This window comes from Athene noctua, chromosome Z, assembly GCF_965140245.1.
Source record: "Athene noctua chromosome Z, bAthNoc1.hap1.1, whole genome shotgun sequence".
NCBI lineage: Eukaryota > Metazoa > Chordata > Aves > Strigiformes > Strigidae > Athene > Athene noctua.
In genome coordinates, this window is record NC_134077.1 from 49082313 (window position 1) to 49108678 (window position 26366).

A 26366-nucleotide genomic window follows, 5' to 3' on the forward strand; every position below is an offset into this window, starting at 1 on the left:
GCTGACCTGCATGTAGAAATCCTGATACTTTCATCTGACTCAGTCTTATAAAAATACCATAAAAACCCTCGATTTTTTTCACCTGCCTAATGACAGTAAAGTAGTTCCAGAATGCAAAACAATGAGTAGAGGATTAAAGGAAGAGAGAAGAGAAGAGAAGAGAAGAGAAGAGAAGAGAAGAGAAGAGAAGAGAAGAGAAGAGAAGAGAAGAGAAGAGAAGAGAAGAGAAGAGAAGAGAAGAGAAGAGAAGAGAAGAGAAGGAATAGAATGCCACACCACTCCACCATTCCAGTTGGAAGGGACCTACAGCGATCATCTAGTCCAACTCAACTGCCTGACCACTCCAGGGATGACCACAAGTTAAAGCCTGTTAAAGGGCATTGACCAAATGCCTCTTTTTAGGGCACTGACAGGCATGAGGCATCAATCACCTCTTTAGGGAGCCTGTTCCAGTGTTTGACCACCCTCTTGGTAAAAAAATGTTTCCTAATATCTAGTCTGAACCACCCCTGACGAGGTTTTGAACCATTCCCATGCATCTTATCACTGGATCCTAGGGTGAAGAGGTCAGCAGATCCCTCTTCACTTCCTTGCCTCAGGAAGCTGTAGAGAGCAATGAGGTCACCCCTTGCCTCTTTTTTTCCAAATTAGACAAACCCAGAGTCCTGAGCCACTCCTTGCAGGACATGCCTTCCAGTCCTTCCACCAGCTTTGCTCCCCTCTGGACACATTGTAAAATCATGAGGCCCAGAACTGCACACAGCATTCAAGGTGAGGCCACACCAACGCTGAATACAGCAGGATAATCACCTCTTTTGACCAGCTGATTATGATGTTTGATGCACCCCAGGATGCAGTTTGCGTGCCTGGCTGCCAGGGCACGCTGCTGGCTCCTGTTGAGCTTAGTGTCAACCAGGACCCCCAGATCCCTTTCCCGCAGAGGGCTTTCCAACTGCTTCTCTCCCAATTGATACTTATGTCTGGTGTTCCACCATCCCCGGTGCAGAAGCTATCATTTGTTTTTGTTAAATTTCATGCCATTGATGATTGCATAATGCTCCAATCTATCAGCACTTCCCAGTTTAGTATCATCCGCAAACTGACCAACTGTGCATTCAACTCCTGTCTCCAGGTCATTAATAAAAGTGTTGAAAAGAACTGGCCCTAGAATTGAGCCCTGAGTAACACCACTGGTGACTGGCCACCAGCCTGATGTAGCCCAATTCACTACAACACCTTGAACTCCGCTGTTCAGCCAGTTCTTCACCCAGCTCACTGTGTACCTCCCCAAAGAACACATGCAGTGTTACCTCGATCCCCAAAACAGAAGTCTATTTTAACCCCAAGGGAAGAAGAGCCTATCTTAGCAGCAAACAGTAGAAGGAAATAGTTTCACACAGGAACAAATCTTCTGTGCTTTCAAGAGGAGCAGTGCAGACTGTCTTTTTGTTTTCTTCTGTAGAAGACTAGTTTATCACATAAAATCATGGAATCATTTAGGTATGAAAATACTCTGAAGATCATTGAGTACAACTGTAAAATATTCCATGTTTCTGCCAAATTACACAGGAATCTGAAAGACAGAACAAAGGCATGCTTGTGGGTGTGCTCTGTTAATAAAGTTAAAAATGTAGCTGCTTTTTACTCTGACTGCTGTGGTGATGTTCCCCATGTTATTGCTGCAAGGTAGTGTGTTCATATGGTATTCGGTAATTAATGTGGAAAAGACAAACTCAGTGGGTAGCGGAGTTTAGCTGCATATTTTTTACTTCAGCATTAGATTGAAGAGAAGAGAGAAAAGCAAAAATATATTACAAAATCAATAATTCCAAGACTCAGGCACTCCGTCAAGTATGTGCAGTGGGTGATCACTGTACTTTTAAATTTTCTACCATTTAGGCTGACAGATGCATCAGTATATACAGAATCTTAGTTTTCAAGCATTAAGAACTAAATACTGGAATGCTAAACTTGGAGAAGCATTTGATTTCCTAATTGAGTTTTCTACATGTTTTGATTCTTGATAAGTTTATTAATGTTAATCTCAGATAATTTACAAAGCTGTGGGGCTGGTACTACAGCTACTCACAGCCTATCAAGATAATAATGTTTGCATAGCATCATGTTGTGTGGCATCTGGAAATAAATTGTAACCCTGACTTTGGAATGTGAGCTATTTTGCTTTGCCTGAGATGCAGTGCAGTATCCATTATTATATTATGGGAAGATTTAAATGAAAAAATAGGTCGTTCAGGCATTATTTGTTGTACACAGGAAAAAAAAAAAAAAGAGAGGAGTCTTTGGAAATAAGGTCTGATAAAATTCAGTAAATGGTTTTAAATCCAAAGGAAGAAGAGTATAGAGAAATTACCATTCAAGATTACGTGAGGGCTGGATGGATGGATACGCAGGCCTCCCAGCATTTTTGGGTGATTCAGGGTGCTGTGTCCCTAGCCCCAACAAAGGGTAGCTGCAGAGCCAAAGGTGGTTCATTTCTACCCTCTTCAGTGGCTGTTTATTCTTAATTCTTGAGAACTCCAGAGGCTTTGATTGAAACTGGCATAGGACTTCCTGTGCAGAAAAAGCTAATTTTCCTCATTTGGAAAAAAACAACAATCTTGTTAACGTGGAGTTATGATGACAGACCAGAATTATTTCTTGAGTACTGGATTCCTTTAGCCATTCCTCCCAACCTCAGTCACTGGAGCCAGCCAACAAGTGGGTAGTGCTAATAATAGACAGCTGTCCTCAGCACAGACCAGCCGGAAAGACACATACTTACTCATCTGTTGACAGAAAGAAATGGTGAGACACAAAAGTACTGGATTTTGCTTGAGATTTTGGAGGACTGTGTGCTCTCCAGATGGTGGCCTCTTTATGCATCCCTGACCTGCCTCTTCCTCCCACTTCCATAGCCACTGTCCTCCTGGGCGCTCAGCAAACTCCTCATACCATTGCCTCCATTAACCTTAGGCACTTGTCCTGGCAAGGGTGCCAAGCAGTTATATTTTATCACACAGCACTACAAAAGTTGCTGTAGGTGGGGTATTTGAAGAATGTATTAGCTACACTCTTGTAGGCTGGGCTGAGCACATGAAAATGGAAATGACTTAAAGGCTGGACAGATTTGGGTAGTGTTTCATGGGATCAGCAATAGGTATGTTCTAGCAAGGCAACATGATAGCATCACAGTCAACTGTCCGCTTCTTTTGCTGGTAGTGGTTTTGGTTTGGGGTATAATTTATTTTTTTCTTCTTAAAGAGAAAAATGGTCATTTTCTCTGGCCTCATTTTTGAAACACCTTAACCATTTTTTTAAAACTTTTTTTTTTTTTTTTTTTTAAATTAAGGTATTAGCTTTGGACCATGGAAAATTTCAGCTCAAATAAGTTCTGCAAAGTTGAGAGCAGCTATGAAAACAGCCTCTAACATTGGAAAGTATTCACAAACTATAACTTTCTGCAACATTGCCTAGAATAAGTAGTTCATATTCTACCCATAAAAAGTAACAGAGAAGCTAACACGTATTTAATATTGTTGCTTAATGTATTTAAAGAAGTGTTTTAGTTGATGTTGGGATTTTCTGATAAATGGAATATGCTCATTTTTCCTTAAGACTGGAAAAATTACTATAAAACTGACACTTCAGTATTATATGATTATAAATAGTTGATGTTTCTATAGTTTTAATTAAAATATTATTTGAAAGCCTTTGAAGATGAACACTTGCATGTACATATAATTAGGTAACCAATTTATAGCTGATGCTGTGATAATTTCTGGCTGGTTTACAAAGCTGTCTGCTATCAGATGTATAATCTCTGTGTTAGTTGAAATAGAAAAGCCACCTTTCTTATGTTAAAAAAAAAGTAGGAAAAAGTTATACTAGAACAGTTATTTTCATTTTTTAATTTGTTCAGATACTTTCATAAGTGATCACATTTTTAATGGCGTGGTCAGTTAAAACATTTTTAGTTCTGAAACAGTTTTTAATTAATAATGTTTTTTAACAATTATTTTTTACAAAAATGTCTTAACATTTAATCTTCACTATAAAGCTAAGAATCACTTTTCAGAAAAATTATATTTCCCATCATTCACAAAAAAGCCCAAAATAGAAAGCTTGAGGCACTTCCATGGGATTTTGGTTTTTGTTTTTTTTTTTAAATTATTCCGTTGTCTTTCTTGTAACTTCCCCTTCACTTTGGATTTACACAACTGGGTATTTTTGATCATGCTTTCTTAGTCTTCTCTTTTCTCAAGATTTTCTACCTCTTACCTGTCTTCCTGATACACATATAAAATTCCGTCAATGGATTTTAATGAACTGAACAATAATATAAGATTTCTATTGGGGCATAAAATCTGCCTGTGTAGCTAAATCACAATGCATGAATATCTACCTGAAAACTTTAAGGATTTTTTTTGTTTTGTTTTTAATAATTTATTATATTGTGCTTAGCCATCGTGGCTTTTATGGAGTGGGGTGAGGGTAGCACTAGACAAGGTTGGAGCAGATCGACAGGAGGTGGGCTGCCCTTCTCTCACCCTCTCCCAAACCACTGACCAGTCCGCTTGGTGAGGCCCCGATCTCCCTCCCGATCTCCCTCCCTCCCAATCTCCCTCCCTCCCGATCTCCCTCCCTCCCTCCCTCCCTCCCTCCCTCCCTCCCATGGCATCACAGCCACCAAAGCTGCCCTTCACTCCATGGCTTTCCCATCCCCCAGGCAGCCAACATGGGCTTTTGTCTCTGTCCTCTCCATTACGTCCCTCCTTTGGTATAGGTCCCTCTTTTGGTATAGCGCAGAAGCCCAGGGGGAGCGCTCTGCCCCCTGCACTGGCCTCAGGATGCTGGCAGCCTCATTGCTGAATCCCTCTCTGTGCTGCCCAGGATAACGCCTACCAGTGTTACTGCTGCTTGGATGTGGCAGCGGCTGTAATGACATTTTCAGCTGGTGGACTCTTCCAAGACCTTTTTGGAGCTGACCTGAATATACTTACTCAGGGTGCTATGGCAGGAGGAGAAAGGATAAAAACAAAGAATTGTGCTTTCCTCTGGCAGTGGGGAGTAGGGAGCTGCTTGATAGAGGCTCTTCAAGAGGCCTAATCGGACCTGCTGTTTTTCCAAGGGTATGTCAGATGGAGACCATTTATTAGACAGTCGTAACACACTGAGAGGGATAACACGCCTTAAAAAAAAAAAAAGGGGTGGGGAGGGAGACTCATAGTGATTTATTTGCTAAGTGAAATGTGGGAATGTGGCATGACTAGGTCTGCATTGCCATATACTAAAATTAGTTTTCTGAAGTTTTTTTCCCCGATTCTTGAATAACCTGACACTCAGCAAAACAGACCTGTAGCCTTCTTTGGATTGACAGCTGACTCATCTGATTTCAAGATTTCATCCCAACATGCTGAAACCTATGAAAGCAAAGGGACAAAAATGTCATTCGAGTAAATTGACAGAGAGAGTTTGTAGGTAGAAGTAATATTAGATCATGTGTTTGAAGCTACAAGTGGTAATCAGGGGATTATGGCTGGTTATACCTCCAGGGACAATCCTCTGTTCCTTGCAGAAGTTCAAGATGTAGGTGTCCTTGTTTAGCTTTCCTTCTTTGTTTTACCCAGGATACTGTAGTAAGAGCTATCCTGCCACACATGTCTATACTTCTGTATGTGGTTACTGTACTTAAGAACATCAACAGGTTTTGGTACACTGAAACTTTTTCCAAATATGTAAAGCAGTAATAAATACATGAATGTCTGTGATACCATCAAACCACAGCAGCATGTAGTGTTCTCTAATGAGCATCTTGCCACAGTTTTATATGTTTGGTTCTTTCCTACATCTTCACTAGGGAGAGCTGTGTGTTTTTCTCATTTCAGGAGTGACAGGGAATAATTCTGTGAAAGAAAGGAGGACAATACCATTTTCCATTGATTGTATCCACTTTAATTAAAAGTGGTATCTTTTAGCAAGGACATAGCTCAGCTAGGAGTGCTGACACCCACTAAAGGCAGTGCCTAGTGAGGAGAACAATTTGGTTCATGATTCAGTGAAGGCATATGCTTAAACCCTATAGATGTCCTTCCTCTTTCTTGCGTTTAGATGCTTTTTTAATACCTTGCATTAAAAACATCCTCTGTTCATGGTAACTTCAGAACGTATGTTTAAAACGTTGTTTGGACTATGTTTGAGAGACAGACTTTGGAGCCTGAGCTGTCTTTAAAAATACTGATTTTATAATCTGTTGTGGAAATCATTGCAGTAGGCTAAAAATAGGGTGGTTCTTTACAAGTTGCTGTTTGACAAACAAGTTACTTTTCTCTAGTTTGTCACAAACACTTAAGTCCATTTGCATCTGTGTTTTCACTTATGACACTTCAATGAATTGCATTAGCTATTACCTGATTTAAAATGGTGTCTCCAATCCTATGATTAACATTTACAAATTTAGCATTTAGTAGAATCAGTAGAATAAAGATCAACTGTTATTTTTTACTGATCTTAGACATGGAATCTGAAGTTTCACTTCGCAGTGTACTCTTTTAGGCATCATCAGTTAAGTATTCAAATCAAATGTAGCACAATTGCTCTGTTCAGTCAATGTGACTTTAAGTACATTTTGTTAGGGATTCTGTTATGTACTACTTTTCGGATAAAAAGCACAGAAATAAATGCTGTTCGTTAATGTTTATCTAAGCGGTATGCTAGACGTAAGAGAATCTTGCTTTTGGGGTCTCTTGTTACACTCAGTGAGCATCTGGTAGCAAAGTTCATGAGCCATATCCCTGGTGAGTGTAAATTGTCATAGGTCTATTGACTTCAACTGAGCTATGACTATTTATACAAATTCCCCTGCCTGTTAGTTTTTTACTTTCTAACACTAGACTCCATTTCTGATACTATTTATTACATTCCTTTAGTGTGTGGGAAAAGTTTTTATGTCCCTCTTGTATTTCAGTGAAGTCTCTCTTTGAGGTGTTAACTGCTTTGATGGGTATTTTCTGATATCCCAGGAGTGCTGATCTTTAGATGTGTGTGAGTATGTGCAAACAATGATTTTATGTGCCGGAAAGGTGGGTTATTTGCAGATAAGCCTTTGGTTAGAGAATGAAACTGTTTGTTCAGAGAATGCATACAGGTAGGGCAGGAAGCCTGTACCCTTCTCCCATGACATGGGTGCAGGGTGTCTTCTTCCAGGCAGGGGCCTGAGGCAGCAGTGAAGTTGTCCCTGCCATCCTTTTCTTGGCTACAGCAGGCAGGGTACAGATGTGCAGGTATAGGTGTCACAATTTAACCTTAGCCAGGAACTAAGCACCACGCAGTGCTCGCTCACCCCTTCCCACACCCCTGGTGAGATGGGAAGGAAAATAAAATTCAAAAAAACAACTTGTGGGTTGAGATAAGAACAGTTTAATAACTGAAATAAAAGAAAATTTAATAATAATAATTGTAATGAAAAGATAACAAAAAGAGAGAGAATTAGAACCCAGAAAAGACAATGATGCACAATGCAATTGCTCATAACCCACTGACAGTCCTGAGCAGCGATTGGCCCTTCCTGGCCAACTACCCCCAGTTTTTATATTGAACGTGATGTCCTGTGGTATGGAATATCCCTTTGGCTAGTTTGAGTCATCTGTTCTGGCCGTGCTCCCTCCCAGCTTCTTGTGCACCTCCTTGCTGGCAGAGTGTGGGAAACTGATAAATCCTTGACTTAGGGTAAGTGCTACTTAACAACAACTAAACTATCAGTGTGTTACCAATGTTATTCTCATACTAAATCCAGAATACAGCACTGTACCACCTACTAGGAAGAGAATTAACTCTCTCTCAGCTGAAACTAGGACAGTGGGGTTTTTTGTATTTTATAGTTCATGGATGGGAGTGGGTTTTTTGTTGTTTTTTTTTTTCCTGTACATCTGGACTTTGGAAACTTTGCTAGAACCTCCAATCCATTTGTGCACATTACTGAATTTCTGCCCGGTATGGACAGAAGTTATACGCTATATCAGGAGCACCTGGCATTAGCCAAGCCCTTCTTAATTGATGAATAGTAGTTCAGGCAATATTGGTTTTGTAAAATCCTGTTATTTTCCTGCATCGAGTATTTATACCTCAGTTGTGTTGAATGCCAGTATTAAAACTTCCATTGATCTCCTGTGCACAACAGGAGGCCTGCAATAAGGAGCAATGTTGTAGCCTACTGTAACTATTACTTTAAAAGACAACACTCCTGGCAAATTTTAATTCATGGTGAAACAAGAAATTGAGTGTTTTATTTAATATTTTCCCTAAGAGGTAAATATACTAACCTGAAGTACCAAGTATTTTTCTGTAGTAATGTTAATATAAATTCCCCTTGTTTTTGACAGGAGGCAAATTTTATAGATGTGATATGGCATATGACAAGGGTAGTATGTATTTCTTCTCTCAGATCTTCTCTGTGACCTGTTTCAGTGAGAGGGAGTGAATATTTGGAGATGAACTCATTTTAGCCATTGAAAAGTGATCCCCTTGTGAATCGAGTTCACTCCCTGGCACTATGATATATGTCAAGAGTAAGGGTAACAAATTACAAGGGCTACAGTGCCAGATTATAAGAGGTCCTGATTTTGAGATGTGGTATAAATAATCCATGAATACATATGTATATTAAAACCAGAAATTCCTCAGATTTTACTGCATCCGTTCATAATGCCCTTCCCCCAAGTCAGAGTGATTTGCCTCTTTTTGATTAAACATAAACCCTTTATTCCTTTAATTCTTTGTATTGCAGGTCATTTAACTTGTGTGCTTTATGTTTATGAAGTAGCTACACACCGGGCTAAGTAAACTCATAATCTGAAATATGTTGCCTGTCTTTTTCTCTCTGGTCTTGCTGTCGATCATAATCATCCTCTTTACACAGATTCTGCCATCAGTTTTCAAGCTGTAGCTATCAAAATCTCTGAGACTTTGCCACAAGATCAGTGACCATATACTAAATGTTGTATTTCTCTACCTGTAGCAAATACGATGACATAAATCATTTGTCCTTTCCTTTGTCTGTTATTGTCTAACTTTTCTGTGCATTTGTGCTTGCTTTCCCACTCAACTTGTAATGGAATATCGGGGGAGTCCTAATATCCTCTCTAGTATTTGACAGTTTTTAATTAAATACTGTTTAACCTGTGGACAATATGATGAAAGAGGGTCAAATTTTCAGGTTTATTATTTGCTGTGAGAAGATTTATAGGAAATCTTAATTGTACTTAGTTTGCTTGTGGGAATTCGCTGTAACAAAGTTTCTACTGTCTTTTTAAAAACTAACCTCTGGAATATCCTGTTATATTATATGAATTGGTTTAGTATTGTTTACTTTGGTAAAGTGTAAGCTGAGGATGTATCCTTCCAAATGACTTCTAGATTTATTATTTGAATATATTAAAATACATTGTTCTCAAATTATAATTTTAAATAACATTTTTGTTCATTTTACTGCAAGGGTATCTTGGCAGGGTATTATTAAATTAATTGGATTTTTTAATATATACAATCAGAAAAGTTTTTCTGAGTTTTCTGGAGGATTTCTGAGGTTTTGTGCTGATGCAGAGTGTTGTGTCTTCCATTTTCAGGAAATAGATTTAACTTAGAACCTTGTGTTGTCTTCGTAAGTTGTGTGGAATACCATCAGAAAAAAAAAAGTTATCTTACTAGCAAATAAATATCTAATACTCCTCGACTATGCTTTCAGAATGCTCTTTGTGAACCCTTGCTAAAGATTGTTATGCTTTCCTGTCTTTTCTCTATTTTTCAGCAAAACCACCAGGTTTCCACTCAGTTTGTTTTCAGGGGCACCAGGTATATACTGAAATCTCTCATCAGACATGTGCTTCACCAAATGAATTTAGTATTCAACAGGATTTCCATGGTTGTCTTTTGTTTACTGGGACTTTTGTTTCAAATGCCCTCTGGACTGTTCAGATGTGACGGTTGCAAGCAATAGATTGTGTTACGTAGATACCATATAATGTATCGTGCCCAGATGTATTCTTGTGGCATTTCAGATTTTCTGTTAAGAAAAACCTCTTTGTTTCCTAGGTATTTTCTTTCGTAGTCTTTTGTTAGGTGTCCTTTCTGTGTCATGTGAAATTAAAGTAATGCTTAATGCCAGGATGGGGGTTGTGATGTTCAGTATGTTTCTGCAACACATGCAGTACACCTAGAAATCTCTCCATATACTTCTAGAGCAGATATCCACCTTATGGAAGTCTTGTATGACCGTCATCTAGAGAGCTTCCATTTAATGCATGCTGGCCTTTATTCCAATTTAGAGGCACCTGGCTTTTCCAGTGCTTCCTTTATAGACCCAGATGTTCCTGGAATTTGTGATTTCTGTCAGTGGGAGGAGATTCAACTGGCACTGCACCACTGAATGTGCATCTTCTACATTGCTTGTTTGGTTAGTTCTCCATTTCAGACAGATGACTTTGCCCACAAACCTGAAGGCAGACTGTGTTTAATCAGGCAGTGCAGTGCATGTGTGATAAGAAACTTGTAAATATCTTATCAGTGCTTGGTTCTTCAAGATGTTTCCAGACCTGATAAGCCTGGTCAATCTTAGAGACACTCCATGTTATACATAAAAGTAGTATCAGTGTTTTGCTTTTATTTGCACATTCCTGAAATAAAAGGTTTTCCTACTCAGGTTTATATTAGAAAGGATAGTTCTTAACCTCATTGTTCTGGCAGATCACCTTATGGGCCTGGAAAACCAATGGCATTCATTGTAAGAAATGGAAGTTGGTGTTTTAGGAATATTAGTCAGATTCTTCACTATTTTATTTTTAAATCCAAACTCTTGTCAAGCATCTGATAATTATTTGGGAGGAGAGTTCTCTCAATAGGAGAATATACCTTACCTCCACTCTAATTGAGTGCTGAGAAAATTCATGTTCCAGGTGCGCTGTCTTTGAGACTGGCCCCCAGCAAAGGTGAAAAAAACGCCAACACTTAGGATGTTCCTGCCTCTGTTTTGTAAAAAAATAAAAGTAAAAATAATTGTATAAAAATGGAAGAAAATAACTTCAAAAGGTAACAAAAGGTAATGCTATCTTGAAACATTAATAAAGAAACAATAAAGAACACAGGTTTAAAAGTACCTATGGTGATTAACTTGTAAGATTTCTGCAAGTGGAACAAATTGAACTCTTCTGGATTCCTCCTGTGGAGTCAGATTTCTGCTTTTACCAAGGTTCTTGATCAGAGCAGACTTTACAGCTCAAGCAGCAGGAAATTGAAGAGTCAGTATTTCTGCCCATTTTCAGCAGCTTTTAACTCTTGCTTTGACCAGCAACTGAATTGATGGCATATGGTTTGGAGCACAAATCAAAGCTGCACATGGTTCCAAAGACTCCTGTTTAAACTGAGCATGATGCTGTTCCTGCATGGTTTTATCAGATTCCCCCCAGGTTGCTTTTTGCTGCAGACATTTTGCCATGTGCTGAGTGTATATGTAGCTGAGGGAAAAAGTAATCTGTAAGGAGACTGTAAGTGCTGCCACTTCTGCAGCTTTGTTGAGATCAACTATTTTCCTAAGAAGGCTAATGTAATTTTGTCCCCTCCATAACAGTACTAGTCAAACTACTCACTGAGTTTCCTGACCTGACAAAGAGGCATGCAGAATAACACCCCAGCTTCTATCAAAGTATCTGACATCAGATTACTGTTTACTTTTGCTTGCATCCATGGTAATGGTCATATCCAGTTTAATCAGCAGTTGACTGTAACATGGGAGAGGGAAGCATATGTGTATATATATAGTATCTCAGCTGTATTTAGTAGTTCTTGACAGAAATAAATAAACTGAGCTAAGTAAGAAATCACAATGCTTTTGTCACCAAACCCATGCTATTTGGGGTGCTGGTTTTTATAGATTTTGTGTATGTGTGTGTGCTGGCAAGAGAGCCCTGCACTGAGAGTTGAAGTGTGAGATACAGTTTCAGTTAGATACATTGCAGACTTTGTTCTGCAGGATAGGGGTATGAATTTACTCTTGAGGAAAAGGTCAAATAGAGGTTTCATATTCATTCAGTTCCTTATGGGAATTGCTGACTTCCTGTGAAGGTGGTCAAGGATTGTAAAACAGGCACAGACAAAATGCTTTCATATTTTTATCCCTTCAGGCATGATGCAATTGTTGCAAAAATTAGATTTGTTAAGAGAGTGAAACTGCAGGAATTAAATGATTCTGAAAGATGACTCCTTTACTTCATCCACCATAATAAAAACCCTACATATCTATGGAAGCAAAACTTGTGCCAGAGTTTGTAGACAAAATGTTGCTTTATGAATAGTATGAATATTTCCTATCTTACGTGATAGAAAATAAAGGCCAGATCTGGGCAGCAAGTGCATGAGACACTTCATGTCACCATGGTTTATCTAGCAGCTCTGTGATGGATGGGATCCTGTTAAGACATTGTCTTTCTGGGAGGAAAGTGTGAGATGCTGCTCAAGTGGTGATTCACTGGTTCCAGCTTTTGGCTACACTGTACAGTCCTGCCCAACCTTCCACTGCCAAAGAGTTCCTAAGACAGAATAAGTAATCAGAAGTAAAGGGCTGCACTGTAGATATTTGGTGATGTGCTCATCATGGTGTTTGTTGTCAGGCAGCAGGTTTTCAGACTGATTTGGCCCAGCTGAAGTTATGTGGTTTTACACATACTCACTGACACTTTTGTCCTGTTAATGTGTCACCCTAAGGAAAGGCGAAGGTATAAGAAAAGTGGAAACATGGGTGACCAAAACAGGTCTTGATATCCAAAGACAATAAAGTACAAAGTGCAGAAGAAGAGTATTGAAGAAATACTTCAAAAATTGCTGGTATTGGAGAGGTATCTCAGACTTTTGAACTGGCTGTTTAGTTATGTAAGCTGAGTCAGTTTTTGGGTGACCTAGGATTACTCTAGAGTCATGGTTTTCTAGATTATGTTTTATGCCTTTTTTGGTCCAGTGACGTGATGTGAATCCATCAGGCTAGTGAATCCTAGCATAGTGTCTGTGCCGTGCCAAAGGAAACACACAGCATACTGGTGAGGGTGCTCTCACTCTGAAGGCCCTTTTCAGTGCTCAGACATTTATGATCTACAGATCAGCTCTGTATTATTTACTGGGGCTTTGGGGATGATGTGTTGAACTGAGCCTTTAGACTAATGTTTTTGTGTCAAAATATTTATCTTTATGTAAGGGAGTAAAATTTGGCCCAAAGCCCTGTTGAAATTGAAAAAATGTATTAAAATATATGTTGGAAGAGGAATTTGACATTGACTCTGACTAGAGAAAAGAGAAAAAGAGGTTAAAACCTTGATTATTTTTTATTCTGTTTACCTATTTCAGAGTTCAAAATTATTCCATGCTTTAATTAAAGCTTGGCAGGATCTCTTCTGCTGTTCGCTACAGAAAATGAAGAAAGGGAGAGAGAGGCGGGGGAAGAGAACCAACCATTTGCCTAATGGTACTGGGTGCAGCAACATGCCAAAAGCGCATGGGGATGTGTAACAAGATCTATGTTGCTATGTCAGTCTAAAGGGTTTTTAATAGATTCATCTGTCAAATCTCATTACTATTAGCATATGGTTTTTAAATTAATCTTGGGTTTTGGTTTACTCCTTTCTCTAATGAGCTATTTACAGGGTGCCTCATTAATGCTTTCAAGGTAGTATAGAGAGAATTGGTGGAGAAAGCTGCACCTGGGGAATGGAACAATTTCAGATTTACAGTCTTTTGTGGTTTTCTCCTTTGATAAGAAAATATTCAGTAAAAATTCTTTTGGGACAATGACACATCTGCTTATAAAATCCTAAACTTCTTTTGCAGAGAAGATTACCATGAAGACGGGTTCTGTCAGCCATACAGGGGAATTGCGTGTGCACGAATCATTGGGAACAGGACCATTTATGTGGACTCCCTCCAAATGCAAGGGGAAATTGAAAATCGTATTACTGGTAAGCTTATACTGTGGCAGTGGCAGGGCAAAAAACATTCATGAAAGTATCCAATTTGGGTATAAATAGTGCTATCATACTTTTCAGTTTTATTGTTCAGTGGCTAAAAGCATCCTTGTATTAAGGTTTAGAGAAGGTAAGCCAATTTTAACATTTGTGCAATTAGCAAAATTTGGAGCAAGGAAGATTAATATCTGCTGTTATGTGTAGAAGCTTCTTCTGTGTCATTAAGTAACATGAGAGCATTGACTTCTTAACAGTTTGTAGTTTATACTGGAGTTCTTTGCATGATGATTCAAATAGATCTTTTAAAAAATCATTTTGTGATGTAGTAAAAAATTACTGATTTTGATTTTCTTGAAAAATGTGTCGTGACTTTTCCCTTGCGTTTCCTCTCCGTTGCATAATCCTGATAGAGTCTGAACTTTACGTTGATTTATGTAAAACAAGGATCAACTTTACTGTGTTCTGTCCCTGCTAATTCTTTCTCTGATCTGTTTTGATACAGTCACAAACGTGCATCCAGAAAGACTTTTAATGGGCTGTACATCAATAGGGGGTTTTGTCCCAGCAACTGGACCTCAGTCAGCTGCATCAGTGACTGATATACACAAGTAGAGCAAGCAAACGAATTTTTCAAATAGACAAAACTGTTTATCATAATACATGGCCAGTTAACTCCATCCAGCAGAAGTTCATTTGCATCTGGCCAGATGTGGCTAACTAATTGAATCTGCAATTTTAACATAACTACTTGCCAAAAAGAGTTTGACTTCACTTGTAAGATCTATCTCCTTAAAAATATTACCTTAACAGCTCGTTGTCAAGCCAAAAATCCAGGTCAGGTTTTTTGTGTTCTTGAGATGGTGATCACATTCTGGGACTGGCAAAATCCAGGTGCTGGCCTTTCCTTGTGCTGTTACGCTTCAATCCTCTCTCTTCTTTCTACTGTGCTCTGTTGCAATTCCAGCCTGGTTTACCATTATGCCATTAATTAATGCATACTATTGATACCAATTTTCTTCTACAACATAATCTTTATTTTGTTTGGATGTTTTTCAGCAGTATGGGAATGTTCAGCTATCTGAAATGATTACATCTGTAACTCCATGAATTAGGTTCACAGTGGTTTTTTTTAAAAAATAACCAAAAAAACCCCTGTGATATCTTTCAGAAAAGGTTTAATGATCAATTTATACTTGTTTCTGAAATATTCAACATAAGCATTCATGACCTGACTGCTGGATCCCTAATGCCACTGACTGTCAGTTAGATTTTGGAACCTTGGGGCTGGGACTCTGTCCTGGAATTGAGGAGAATTTCTGATGGGACTGTTCTTTTTTAGGAAAACTCTGTGAACCACCATGTAGACTGCCCAGTGTCTATCTAGACAGTAATGATAATCCATTAATAATACCACATTTTCAAACATCTGAATGATGTATCAAATGCCTTTTGCAAAATAAAGCTGTGGATTTCACAGCATACTTTGGTTCTTACAAGTCATCTTATATGTAAAACAGGTATTGCACAGCTGGATGTTCTCTGTCCAAATGGCAGGTTATTTTTGAAATTGCAGTAACTTGATAGATTTTTTAAAAAATCTGCTGTGTAACTGCTGCTGACATTTTGCTTATACTTTTGCCCATACTTCCTAAGCACAGTTTTTGTGCTCAGAGCCGTTAGGGCCTTCAGGGGAGACTGTGTGTGGTAAACGGTGACACCTACTGCCCGGCACCAGGAACATTTAACAAGGTTACAACCGAGACATCTATCGGATATTTTCATTCTGGATTTTCATTTCCCTGCTGTGCTGATGTGTGAAATACATTCCTTTTGTCTCTATCGCCTCTGGTGCTGTTTGGTCCTGGCCATGTGGTTAGGTGAGAATTGCATCCTTCTATTAAACAAAATGACGTTTCTGGATAAAAATTTGGGACGTGACCCTGAATTGTGGATATGTGAAGCTAGCAGTGTCTTTGCTGTGCTGTTTAATATTTGTTTCATAAGTAAAAAAATAAACCCCATGGATGCCACCACACAGTCCTGCTGGCTTTTGTGTCTCTCATCAGAACAAGGACACGATTGTGGTTTGTGCACTCTTCACTCATGCTGGTCTAAATTCTGTAATGCCTTCACAAAAATTAGTGTGGTGTTTCAAATAGCCAACAGTAACCTCTTCGCTCCTTCAGGTTCGTTTTTTCCCTGTTAATCTTCAGGACAAGCACATATCACAGCTGTCATTTGGGGCCTGATATGCTTGCATGCAGTGTTCCCTAAATGACTGAAAAACGATTGTATTCCTGTGTTAATATTCCTGTATTAACATAAACAAAGGTGTAGACAGTGCAAAAGGCTGGAGCTGGTGCTGCTTGCTGCATGTTTGGTATTTAGGAAGAGACAGGAGACTCTCTGATAGCAGGTGGTAGCAGGAAATAGATGGTTGAAAGGAGAGAGCTGGACCAGAGCAAAAGAATTGATTTGTAGGTTGTAAATAGACTGCTGAATGACTTGAACTGCTCATTTCCTCTCTTTTTACAGTGTGCATTGGTGGAATGTGCAGTCTAGCAAGCCTCACTCACAAATTATGCTTTCCAGTGTGGGAATGAATGTTCCTGCATTTAAAGCTTGATTCATCCCCAGACACATGATACATATGCACATTTAACTGTTCTTTCTCAGATAAATGTTAGTACGTAGATGCTGGGAGCTGAAGGGGAGTATTAAGTTCCTAATTCATTATGACATTCGTCTTAATGTGATCAGTATGCTGACATGGATTACATTAATTTTTCCCAAAACCACTGCCTGTTAGGCTTCTCATGTCTATTAATAGCTATATTTTCCCAAATACCAATACCACACTTACTTTTGCCTGTCAAGACTTGAAAAACACTTGTCTTGTTTAGTGATCAAAATGTCTGCAGGAGGAAGAAGCTTAGGTGATCCTTGTTCAGATTTTACCTAATTAGGAACTTAGGAAATACATGTTAGTATCCTGGCAGGTGTATCTTGCCTTCTCTCTTTATCCTTTCAAGTTAAAATTAGTCAAGCGCCAACAGTTTGCTCAATGCTAGTCACTTGGGTAACTTCATAGGAACTGAGGTCCTACAAGCTCTGTGCGTATGTCAGAGGGACACTGGAATGCTGGATTTGCTTTCTGCATTTGCCAGCTCTCCTTTACAGTAGAAATGACCTCATTTTCCCATTGTTCAGTAGTCTTTCAGGCCCTCAGGAAAAGATGAAAGTTGTAAAAGGCAAATGAGATAAGTACTATGTCATTTCTGGTGCTCCTCATTAATCAGTACTTAAGCAGTATTTTTGTTTCTTTCCAGCTGCATTTACCATGATTGGCACTTCCACACATTTGTCTGATCAATGCTCACAGTTTGCTATACCATCCTTCTGCCATTTTGTGTTTCCCCTGTGTGACGAGCGCTCTCGGACCCCTAAGCCACGGGAACTGTGTCGGGATGAATGTGAAGTTCTGGAGAATGATCTCTGTAGGCAGGAGTACAACATTGCTAGGTCAAACCCCCTCATCTTGATGCAACTACAGTTGCCTAAGTGTGAGGATCTCCCACGACCTGACACCTTGGAAGCTGCCAACTGCATAAGGATTGGGATCCCTGTGGAGAGACTCAGTCGATGTAAGTCTGGGTGTTTCATCACTAGGAAAAAGTAAGGTTTGTTGCCTCCTCAGGTTGGGTCTGAGAGATAATATTTTATCAGTCGTTCTTTTTGTAAAGAAAGTACTGCTATACTGGATGCTACTGCTTTTTATCATGTTAATACTGACCATAATCTTGCACTTCTGTAAAGTACAGTTAGGATGGCAAGGAAGTTTGAAGGATTATGCTTGTTACTGGAAAGGTTTATAGCAACCACCCTGGGCTATAAAACTCAGTGTTCACACAGCTGATTTGACTCAGTTTTTTGAGGGGTAGCAACGTATTCCCAGGCTTCCCTTCCCACATGCCTGTCCTCACCCCTGGATCAGTCCCTGCCTTTCTGGATGAGTGAAACATCCTCCATACAGCTATTTGTGAGTTTTGTTTACCTGTCAGTAAACCTCAGATAGGCTGTGGAAGCTTCACTGGAAAAATCTGTTGAGAAACTAAACTTTAATGTTCATTATTTCTGTATGGAAATCCACAAGAATTCCTCTAAATTGAGCATGGAGTGTAATTGTCTTTCTTCACCCACACAGTATGGGTGAAAACATTGATCTTGCTTCTGTGAATTTGTATTTGCATCCAGGAGTTGAAGGGCTGTTACGTTGTCAGTAATTATGTGCTGACAATTTTTCTGCCTACTCCGTTTCCTAGCAATTAATCACCACTCCCTACAACGTTCAACAAGGAAGCTCCAAGAGTCTATAGATGTTTAAAGTTCAAAGTGTGATAAGATTATTCTGAATATCCATTGTCTGAACCCACAGTTAGGAGCAGGGGCCATGACATGGAAAACTAGCTGTGTACTAGTAAGGCAATAATCCAGTGTAGCTGAGAAGCAGAAATAACTGAGAAAATTATAACAGAGACAAAGCAGCCAGGGAAGAGGTATCAAACAAAAGGAATAAGAATAAAATGAACGAAAAGTCTGACAAGTACCTTGTCTGTAACTTACCTTGTCCTGTATCTAAAGGTCCATACATGCCCCTTAGTATCAACTTGCAGAGTTACCAAATATTGGTGTGTATAGCCATAGAGCTGAGACACTCCAGGGCAGAATCCTGAAATAACTGGGTGTAAGAGTACGGATGTCCACAGAACTGAAATTTCAAACGCCACAGCTTTCATTTAAATCCTGAAGTACCTAAATTCCAGTACTTATGGCATCCATGGTCTATGCACTTCAACCCTTTTAGTTTGCTGGCCCTTGCTTGTTTTGTTATTTGCAACATTTTGTCACACCCTGTGTTGCAGATCATCAGTGCTACAACGGTTCTGGAGCAGACTACAGGGGGACAGTCAGTGTTACTAAGTCTGGCCACACTTGCCAACTCTGGGACTCCCAGAGTCCCCACAACCATGATCTGACAAGCACACAGTTTCCAGAGCTAGGTGGAGGACATGCATATTGCCGAAATCCTGGAGGTCAGATGGATGGGCCCTGGTGTTTTACGAAGAATAAAAACGTACGCGTGGAACTGTGTGACATACCTTCTTGTAGTATGTATTCTCTTTCTTTTTCCCCTACTACTGCCCTAAATCCTGCGTAATTTGTTCCCTATTTTTACAAGTATAATTCACTTAAAAGGGTTATGCTTTCAAATGTTTCACTTGTTGCAATCTGGCACCCTTGTTTTGCATTGTAGACATTTAACGGAGATCAGAGCTTATAACTGAGATGTTGTGACACTTTTCTTTATTATGTATTAGGTGCTTAAACTGCGATCATAATTAACAACACTGCTGCAGTTTTGTATTCTAACTTGTGAAATGCCAGTCTTGACATACTTATCACCTCTATGTGTTTGGTCTGCTCACACTACTCAATGGTATATTGCTTTCACTCTGTATGGCATCTTGCAGGCAGCAAGGATTTTCAGATCCTGTAGAGGGAGATACAGCACCATGCTTGGTTGGAAGGAACTGTGTGAAGTGCAGAAGCAGAGATGTAAAACAGACTATCGTATCAGAAAAGCCCTACACTATCTGCTAGTGACTCTGTACTGCACAATTGATAGCAAATACAAAAAGCACAGCTCTCACAGCTTAATACTGTCCCACTCACTTCCGTGTATGGGTACAGCCTTCACTCTTAAGCTGTTGGAGTGGTAACAGTCTTTGGACACAACTAAGCAACCTAATACTGTACTGCATTAGGACAAAAAGCATGTTTCCTGCTGCAGCAACAGATGTATCATGGAAGCCATAAAAGTGGTTTTGCCTGGATATTTAAGAGCGCTCAAAATTAACATGAAATTTTTTGGTTACTTCACTTTTTTACAGTCACATGATTTGACATTTATAATAAATTTCTGCGTTGCGTGTAACATGGTATAAAGATAACACTGGGATGTGGTTGTGGTGAAAGCAGAAACCACATATAGCAAAACCACGGAATGCAGAAAACATCCCAGGCAGTTCCAATGAACATTTTGGACATCACTCTGCTTTCTAGTCTCTTAAGTATCAAGAAAAAAGCATTTTAGGAAGGTTCCAGAATGGTCATTAAGTGTATTGATGGTTCTTTCACGTGTGTCTCACTGTAGCATGAAAGCACTTTAATTCTGTTAAGTACAAGATAATTAATATGTCTAACAGTGAGAAGTAAAATTTATTTTATTCTGGGCAGAAGTGGTACCAGTGGAGGTAAAAAGTGGGCAAAATGCTGATAAAATTGATGTTGGATGAGAAGGTCGGACTGCAATATTGTGCTGTGGTTTATCACATTGAGTTCACTGCTTTATATACTGTGATGATTATTTTTCATCCCCTGAACAAGATAATGCAGTGATACTCTCGTCTATGTTCTGCAGTTTCCACAACCGAGAGCCTCAAAAATGAAGTGAAACAAACCGCATACTGTTAAAAGTCAACCCATTAAATGTGGGTCTTCTAGTTTATCTTTATACTGCTGGTTGCAATGTCCATTCAAACTGCTTTGAAATATTTAATGGAAAATTATGGAGAAAGGGGAGAGGACAATGTGGCTTCTGTTTTCAAGCTATAGGTGTTTACTTTTTGTTTAAAATGCAGTATTAATAATCATGCTGTAGTTTGTTGTTTGTTTGGGGGTTTTTTTGCTTTACTGTCCAATGCATTAAAAATACTTCCTGTAAGCAGAGAACATTTCTGTGCCTGACAGGTCCACGTGACAACAGTAAAATGGGAATCCTCTACATCCTGGTTCCCAGCATAGCCATCCCCCTGGTTATCGCCTGCCTTTTCTTCCTGGTCTGTATGTGCAGAAACAAGCAGAAGGCATCTGCTGCTACACCACAGCGCCGCCAGCTGATGGCGTCTCCTAGCCAGGACATGGAAATGCCACTCATTAATCAACACAAACAGGTATTTTTTTCATAACTTGCTTAGGCCACGTATTTCCAAAGTGTCGTGATTTTCAGTGTCTCAGGTTGTCGGTGTTCAAACTGAGCTGTGTTGTAAGTGACCTAATTCTCATACTGCACTGGCCATCTACTTCAGTGAAACCCAGGTGTTGCACTCGCTAGCTGTGTCTAGAAATCCTGGCCTTGGGCAGCGGCTCTCAGGACAAAGTATTGCATGACATTTGTCCTTACCTATCAACCCCCATTCTGCCTGTTGTCTCAGTGACTGGAAATGTTTTTATTTCTGATCCAGCCTTCAGCCTGCAGCTCATTTTCACTCCTGGTAATGACATGGCTGGTTTGCTTGTTTAAAGCAAGATGCACAGTGGGGTTTCTTGTCTAATCTGTCAGCTCAGTCCGCTGGTATTCTGAACCACCGCCGAGCAGGGAGCTGAGCTGGGGTGCAACGTGTTTCTAAGGCTGTGTATGACAAAGGATGGTGAAATAAAAATGGCTTTGAACTTCTGTCTACAGATCTCAGCTCCCGCATACAATTTTCTAGGTCAACTAACTGATCACGCTAAAATCCGCTCAGAGCTAATGTTGAATTTTTAATCACAGCATTTACAAGATGCAAGCTTTAAAAAACAATGCTCAAATTGGAACAATTGGCAACATCTGTTCAGGAAACTGTAGAATATTTGGGGATTATTACTAGTTGTAACAAATTGCATTGATTCTGTGTGGTAAGAGGAAGGTTTAATGGCAGAGTCTGGGCTGTGCTGGAAACTGACTGGTCCAGTCCACAGTCTGTTGGCCACTGAAATCAGAGCTTGTTCCCAAATCACCTGTTAAAGCCTCTTTCCAGCCTGCCCTCCTCCCTTGTTCTGCAGTGCCCTGTGCATGAAGCTGTGCCAGCTGCATTGTCTCAGTTGGGGACTCTTCTGGGCCATGCAGCTCAGGACAGACCCATTAGATCACCGTCACAAACTCCCTTACTTTCCCTGCCAGCTGCAGGAGGGGGGTTCTGAGGATTACTTGCTCTTGGGTTTGCCACCTTTTCCTTCATGTACTGAGAGAAGTTTCTTCTTTCTTCTGCTCCTCTTCCACCCCCGCTTCATCAGAGCTAGTGCAAGGTTTCTCAGCAAGGGTGCTGTCTGCTGCTACCCACAGGCAGGGGCTGTTGCTGTAGTGCAATGGAGGAGAAAGAGCATATCTGCTACTGCAGATGGGAAAGAGAAAAGTTTTGTTACTCCTTCTGCTGGAAGGGATGTTTCAGTTGACCCTGAGGCTACCACCTCCCTCAGCCAGTGCTCACAGCTTTTCTAACAACTCTCCAGTGGGCAGCTCTGGGCTGATCTGTAGGGCAAGTGCAGCTGCAGTTAATAGATGTCATCATTTGCCAGATATACTCTGAACCAATTATTCATTTAGCTTGCAGGAAATATGGTCACTTCTTTGTAAAAATAATTGCATTCATCATCTTGCAGCATAATTCAATTTACACTTCTGATAACAGTATAGCTCATTTCAAGGTTAACTGTAAAATCAATACACTGATGTGAATATACAAAAAGCTAAAAAGTCTTTTGGCCCAATTTATCTTCCATTTGGAGCATCTAACCACTGAGACCTTTTCTGTAATAAGATTCTGTGTAGAAAACATTGTGATTTTTAACTGACTGACTTTCTTTACTTCATTTCAGGCTAAACTTAAAGAAATCAATCTGTCCGCTGTGCGGTTTATGGAGGAACTAGGAGAGGAGAGATTCGGCAAAGTCTACAAGGGGCATCTTTTCGGTACAGCACCAGGTGAACAGACGCAAGCTGTTGCTATCAAGACACTTAAAGACAAAGCAGAACTGTCTCTTCGGGAAGAATTCAAACATGAGGCGATGATGAGATCACGATTACAGCACCCAAACATTGTTTGTTTGCTGGGAATAGTGACAAAGGAACAACCCATAAGCATGATATTTAGTTATTGTTCCCACAGTGACCTCCATGAATTCTTGGTGATGAGATCTCCCCATTCGGATGTTGGCAGCACTGACGATGACAAGACAGTAAAATCCACTTTGGAACCAGCAGACTTTTTCCACATCGTGACTCAGATAGCTGCAGGAATGGAATATCTTTCAAGCCACCATGTTGTCCATAAGGACTTGGCCACTAGAAATATACTGGTGTTTGATAAACTGAATGTGAAAATATCTGATTTAGGCCTTTTCAGGGAAGTTTACGCTGCTGACTACTACAAACTGATGGGAAATTCCCTTCTTCCTATCCGGTGGATGTCCCCTGAGGCTATTATGTATGGCAAGTTTTCTATTGATTCGGATATATGGTCATATGGAGTTGTGTTGTGGGAAGTTTTCAGCTATGGCCTGCAGCCTTACTGTGGTTATTCTAATCAGGATGTCATTGAGATGATCAGGAACCGACAGGTTTTGCCATGTCCTGACGACTGCCCTACATGGATATACACTTTGATGTTGGAGTGTTGGAATGAATTTCCCAACAGAAGACCAAGATTTAAAGATATACACAGCAGACTAAGAACATGGGGAAACCTTTCTAATTACAACAGCTCAGCGCAAACCTCTGGGGCAAGCAACACCACGCAAACAAGTTCTCTCAGCACAAGCCCTGTTAGCAACGTCAGCAATGCTAGGTACATTGGACCAAAGCAGAAAACTCCAGCTTTCCCTCAGCCACAGTTCATACAAATGAAAGGGCAGATGAGACCAATGGTCCCACCTCCTCAGCTCTACATTCCAGTCAATGGTTACCAGCCAATGCCTGCCTATGGTGCTTACTTGCCAAATTTTTATCCTGTCCAAATTCCAATGCAAATGGCTCCTCAGCAAATGCCTCCCCAGATCATTCCCAAACCAGGCTCCCACCACAGTGGGAGTGGATCCACCAGCACAGGCTACGTAACAACAGCACCTTCCAATGCATCAGTGGCTGACAGGGCTGCTCTGCTCTCGGAGGGCACAGATGACACACACAATGGAACAGAAGACATCGCCCAGAATCCTGTCCAGGAGGAAGAGGAAGAGGAGGGCTCTGTGCCTGAAACAGAATTGCTCGGTGATAATGACACACTTCAGATGGACGAAGCAGAAATTCAATCAGAAGCCTAAGGAATTTGGCCTCATTACTAAGAATTTTACATCACTTCCATGCATGGAGACTGTCAATCCTTAGGCTTAATCGCAGTGATTTTGATCTGACTAAAAGAAACAAAACTAAAAACCTACACCCATGTAAAGTGCAGCAATAACGATATACCAGGTTTACTGACCATTGTCACCATCAGATTTGCCACATATGATGGTGTAGAATTGCTGGGTTTAATCTTTTTTACTGTCCTACAGTTTTTGAGGGAAGCTGCTTTTCAGTTATGTACTGTTGCTGTGCAACATGTTGCAGAGTAGCATTGCACATCATGTATATCATGATATGTGAGTGTAATGTTAGTGAATTATGCTTAAACCAATAACACAAAAAGGAATCCAACTATGGTTGCAGAATTGCTCTGAGCATAAAGAAGTACCCTGGATGTGATGGACAGCTTAGTTTATAGTATTTATCTCTTTGATATAACAGACATGAGATTGTTGTTTGCTTTTTGAGTCTGAAAAAAAAAACAAGTTGAGAATACTGATCCGTCTTTATATAATGATAACCAGAAAAGTAGGGAAACTGAACATAAAATTGGCTGGGCTGAATCAGACCATGCATCTGTCCATCCCAGTAGCATGTCTCAAAAGGCCATCGATATTATCTGCCCAGGGAAGACTGCAAGGACAATTTCCTTGTAGAATTTTCCCCAGGTATTTCCCTAGCCTCCAGCAATTTGTGGCCTAGGGACTTCCTAAGCCAGAAGTGGAATTTTTTTCTGTTTAATAGCCCTTTATGGAATTTTCTACCATGAATTTACACAAATGATTTTGAACCCACATAAACTTCTAGCATCCACAACATCCTGTGGAATAACATGACAGGAGAGAGGATGGCTTTCTTTCATCATTCCCAATGAAGGACTGTGACAGAAGCTTCCAAATGAGATCGTCTGACTGCATTTGTGGATGAAAGTATTCCTTCTCTGCTGTGTGTTTTCAACAGCAAGCAGCCTTAATACACTGTTAACCAAAAATGGGGATATTGTAGGGGATATTGTAGGTGTGCACTAACTTAACAATCCAACTTTAATTGCATATTGGTTATCAAGTATAGAAAAGGGCTCCACATGTATGTTCCTACATTGTAAGGTGTTGGGTTTTGTGTGGGGTTGTAAACTTACTTGATTTACCACAATTACTGATGGATTGCATGTGAAACCATGTTTTTTCCTGCCTCTTTAGTGAAAATAAATCTTTGAACTGTAGAAGACCAAAATAGGCAATACTGTACAAAGTGCTGGTTTTGTGCTTCTATTTGCAGGATGAATCATGTACAGACCTTTAAATGTAATTTATGTTTTACTACATTTTATATACTTTTTTTCATTGAAATATTTGGATTTTTGAATGAATGGACTTTATAACTTAACCATTTACAATATTCACACCTGGTGCAGTTTTATTGTGTTGCTGTTACATTTTGTTAAACATGCAGACAGGTCCATACATTTCATGACCCTTTCTGTAATACAAGTAATACACATTCTCATTGTAGCATTGTAGCCAACACACACTATAGCTATAAGTTGTACATCCAACATGGAGTATTTAATAAAGTAATGCAGAAAGTATGATTATGTTATCCTCATAGTTCCTACAGCTGCTGTTTTGTTATGGTACTTTGTGGAAATAGAAATGGCCGCAATTCCTTAGGTTACAGGTTTCACACCTAAACTACAATGTTTATTGTTGGGACTTAACTTGTAAGTTATGTACCATTGTGATCTACACACTCTGTTCGTGGTATGGCAGCATTACTTATTTCCAGCATTTCACCTGGATTTGGAAATGCACTGGTAGGAATAAAATATGAAAGCTTTATTACTTGTGTTAATATAATGCAGCTTTGGGTGCTATTACTAAATAAAGCATAAATAAATAAACAGATGTGAAGTTTATGTACTTTAAGTTCTTTGTTTCTTCTAGGTTTCACATTCTCAGGTTAATGAACTTTATTAATCAACTGCATTGGCTTCTTTTGCTAACTTCCTGCCTGGAAAATGGAGAGTAAGCAGTCCAGTTTCACCACAAATGTGTCCATGAGAAAAGAGATATAATAAATGAATGAGTAGCAGTCAGTGGAAGCTTCTGTACAACACTGTCTGAAGTTCAGCCCATTTCTGACAGTCAAAGAGCATTACAATTCTGGGTGTTTTGGGTGCAGTTTGGGAAACTTCTAATTCCCTT

At 39.7% G+C, this 26366-nt stretch overlaps 1 protein-coding gene across 2 annotated transcripts in view; it reads left to right on the top strand.

Moving 5' to 3' along the window:
- Positions 1 to 26047, top strand: part of ROR2 (receptor tyrosine kinase like orphan receptor 2) — a 160104-nt gene extending 134057 nt beyond the window's left edge. For both annotated transcript variants that reach the window (XM_074933233.1, XM_074933234.1), the window contains exons 5-9: positions 13864 to 13991; positions 17327 to 17641; positions 18920 to 19165; positions 20808 to 21010; positions 22695 to 26047. In XM_074933233.1, the coding sequence (XP_074789334.1) occupies positions 13864 to 13991; positions 17327 to 17641; positions 18920 to 19165; positions 20808 to 21010; positions 22695 to 24137 (2335 nt within the window). In that variant the 3' untranslated portion in view covers positions 24138 to 26047. The remainder of the gene's footprint in view (positions 1 to 13863; positions 13992 to 17326; positions 17642 to 18919; positions 19166 to 20807; positions 21011 to 22694) is intronic.
- The last annotated feature ends 319 nt before the right edge of the window (positions 26048 to 26366 follow it).